Source organism: Pteropus alecto, unplaced genomic scaffold (genome assembly GCF_000325575.1).
Source record: "Pteropus alecto unplaced genomic scaffold, ASM32557v1 scaffold97, whole genome shotgun sequence".
In the NCBI taxonomy this organism is placed as follows: Eukaryota; Metazoa; Chordata; class Mammalia; order Chiroptera; family Pteropodidae; genus Pteropus; species Pteropus alecto.
The window spans coordinates 690,854-694,402 of record NW_006439713.1 but is presented as its reverse complement, the minus strand read 5'-3'; the positions used below and the strand labels follow the sequence as shown (position 1 = coordinate 694,402).

General features: G+C 58.6%; 1 protein-coding gene and 1 non-coding gene across 2 annotated transcripts in view; one reads left to right on the top strand and one right to left on the bottom strand.

Moving 5' to 3' along the window:
- Nucleotides 1-2,550, bottom strand: part of RSPH1 (radial spoke head 1 homolog) — a 14,698-nt gene extending 12,148 nt beyond the window's left edge. Inside the window, exons 1-3 of the mRNA XM_006916724.3 lie at nt 2,445-2,550; nt 966-1,079; nt 758-863 (exon numbers count right to left, since the gene is read on the bottom strand). Of these exons, the coding sequence (XP_006916786.1) occupies nt 758-863; nt 966-1,079; nt 2,445-2,498 (274 nt within the window). The 5' untranslated portion in view covers nt 2,499-2,550. The remainder of the gene's footprint in view (nt 1-757; nt 864-965; nt 1,080-2,444) is intronic.
- Nucleotides 189-307, top strand: LOC112483782. The gene has a single exon (XR_003047766.1). It is a non-coding gene; the product is annotated as a 5S ribosomal RNA (ribosomal RNA).
- Nucleotides 2,551-3,549: the final 999 nt, after the last annotated feature.

Genomic DNA, 3,549 nt, shown 5'->3' with positions numbered 1-3,549 from the left:
AGATGCGGCTGGTTCACCTGTGTCACTCATTAGTGTCTGTTTGGTTCTCCACAGGTTACTTTTCAAGTTAACAGGATTCGATCAGCAGGGCTGCATTTGATGAGTGGGGCAGGTAAACGGTTACCTGCCATATTATTCTTTATACCTTCATGGAGGCTCACGTTGTAAAGCAAAGTATAAAGCACCTAGTCTACGGCCACGCCACCCTGAACACACCCAATCCCGTCCGATCTCGGAAGCTCAGCAGGGTCGGGCCTGGTTAGTACTCGGATGGGAGACCACCTAGGAAGACCAGGTGCTGTAGGCGTAAAAAATAAAAAATTTTTTAAAGCACGACGGCAGGGCCCAGAACGCCAGTGGAACGGGCAGACGGCCTCCACGAGGCACCCCAGGTCTACACAGACGGTGCGCTCATTGGAGGAGGGTCCGTCAGAAACGGAGACAGCGAAATTGACTTCAAAGACAAATGCCGCGGGCCGTCCAACGTCGCGGGTGAGACCCGCTCGCCGAGGCCCCCGCGTTTGCCCCTCAGCACACGGGCTCGTGGGACAGGGTGCGCTGCTCCCACGGACGGTCACATTTCCCGTCATCACAAGGCTTTCTGGTTTCCGCATCGACCCCGTGAACACAGGAACACGGTTTCTCGTTGAATCCTCGGGAGAACGTTAAGCCGGCTCGTTTATCTCCGTATCCACGGACAAGCTCGGTCCCCAAGGACCTCTGCAACGCAAAAGCCCGGCGGGCGAGAACACTTTACCTTCATATCTCGATCCGTCTGGGTATATAAAAGTGCCTTGACCATGCTTTTTATTTTTAACATACTCTCCAATGTATCGCGCGCCATTTTTAAACTTGTAGATCCCCTGAAACACACAGATTACAGGATTCATATCATCCTGGAACTTCATACTCACGAACAGAGTATTGAACGGAGGAGACCACCCAGGCGAGGCGCCCATTCTGACCTGCCCGTGCCTCTTCCCGTGTTCGTAGCTACCCTCGTACGTGTCCCCGTTGGGCAGCCTCGCTTTCCCATAGCCGTGCCTTTCGCCCGCCTCATTCCGGTCCCCTTCATATTCCTGGCAAAAGAAATCAGGATAAACGCAGCTGTTTTTGTAAGCGCCAACCACGTGCTAAGCATCTTGCAAATAGTATTCCATCGAATCCTCCCAATCCTCGGCCCGGGCGTACAGGTGAAGTAGGTAACCTGGGTGACATATCTCTGGGCATTAAAAAGTTACATGTCAATGGAGCCATTTGAGGAGACAAACTAGAAAGCTTACCGGGCAGATGTTATAGGTTCTTTTCCCCTGAAGCAGACCCTGAGCAACTGAGTATTTTTGTTTTTTTTTAAAGTGCTCCCTGGAGAAACCAGTAAAGGGGGAGGGGAAACAGACATGAGCGAGGAGGCCACTAAGCATGGGTGATGTCCAGTGACGTCCCAGACTCGACATCATCACACGGGGAATTCTGGAGTGTAAGTCAGTGCAGCTGGTCCTGCTTTTCAGCATTAGCTGCGGGCTGTCCTGAGACACGCAGCTCCCAGGCGCTCTGGAGCCCCCTACTGGCCAGGTGGCTCCAGTGCATAGAGGTGCTTCTGGAGCAGCAAAGCAGGTAGAAAGCCGCTGGGAGATGGGGCACAGAGCTAGCTAAAAGATCCGAGCAGCCACCGACAGCATCTCTCACAGTGGATGTGCTAGATTTTTTCAGTTAATACTGAAACTATCTCATCTCTGTATCCTGCACACACACAGAGGCAGAGGCTCCAATCTGTCGGCCAGGAAACAGTCGCCCTCTGGCTTAGGGAGGCTGGTGTGGGCAGCACCTACACGCCCACTCAACCCAGCTCACCTGGCAGGTTGTGCATCCTTACCCCCTCTCTGCTGCCTAAACCGGGGAATAACTCCAACTACCTGGTAAGATCGATCTCACACGAGTGAAGAAGGCACGTGTGATTACAGACCTACACGGTGACTTCTTCCAGAAGCCTTCACTGAGCCTGAGGCCGCCTTGGTTCTCGAAGACTGCCAGGAAGCAGCTTTCCTTCGGCCCCGTAGACCTGAGGAGCCAAGCTCCACTACGGAATACTTATTCAAGGATAACCCAGGCGCCCCAGAAAGCTGTCTGCACGGAGGGTAACAGCAGGAGAAGGATGCTTCCGAAGCCTCCGGCTTGGAAATCTTTGCCTTTAATTAGAGGCGGGATGGGAGGGAGGGAGAGCGAAAAGGGATGTGGCAAAAAGCCGACGTCATAACGTTGCACCTTTCACCGTCAACTCCCAGGACGCAGCGCCCGCTGTGGTCGGCGTGGTCTTCGTCCCTGCTGGGCCTCCGGCCGGGGGCCTGTGACTGGACTCGAGGCCTCCCCGCTCTCCGACCTCGGCCTCGGGGGTCCGCCCGCCCTCGCGCACCCCGGGAAGCCCCTCCCTCGCCCGGAGCTCTCACCCCAAGATCATTCTCTCCCTCCTCCTCCAACTCCTCGGAGCCCAGGTCGGACATGGCCTCGCCCCAGCCTTGACCCCCGCGGCCGCGGACGCGTCTCTAGTAGGTAGGTACCCGCTGCGCGCACGGCCGCGTCCGCCGTTGCCATGGAGACGCGGCCAGACCCGCCTCCCTCGCGGCGCGGGCGGAGGCGGGAAGGAGTCGGGAGGCGCCCCTGGCCGCCTTCGGCACCGTCATGGCAACGGGAAGGGCCTCGGCCAATCGCCGCCCGGGACGAGGGGGAGGCGGGGCCGGGGCGGACTTGGTACCCGCCCGCGCTCCAACCGAGACGCCAAGTAGGTGGCCCCTGGAATCCCTTGAGTCGGCTGCGGGGTGATGCGGTAACGGGGAGCCACCTTTGGATCAGGGTCCTAAAGAGGAGCGGCGCAAGAACGCGGCGGGCTGTAGCTCTGGAAAGGGCTGCGCCCCTGCCCGCTGCTGGACACGGCCTTTCCGACCCAGCCCCTCGGCTTCTCCCGAGCCGGGCGGGCCTGCCCGCTCCTCCTGACCCTCCTGCGTTGGCGGTCCACGGAGCAGTGTCCACCGAGATCTTTCCTCGTGTCTGTAAACGCCCCCTGACTCAAGGAAGCATCTCCGACCTCTCAGCGGATGCGCGGGCGCGCACACACACACACACACACACACACACACACACACAGGCACATTCACAATCACTACCACTCACTAATGGGCCCCTCCTCCGGTCATCCGACAGTCTCCTCCAGACATGTGACACTCTGCCGGCCCGGGCCGCTCACGATCTCTTTCCCAGTTCCTCCAGGCCTTCTTACCCACTCCGTAAAGGCTGGCAGTCGGCTCTGATTGAGCCTCTCTGCCTCCAGCCTCTGGCCCTCTGCGCCACCTCCTGCTCCTGCTCCATTTACAAACCCAGATGCAGTCTCACTCGCTGGCGGTCGGTATCTCCACGCTCGGGGCCCGCGCCCTCTCGGCCTCACTGCCCACCGCTCCCTTTCTATACTTGGTCCATGCTTCACACGGAACCAAAGCGCAGGCGCGACCCCAGGCGCGTCCTTCACGCTCCCACTTCTTTGGCTGTGCCTCTCCTTGG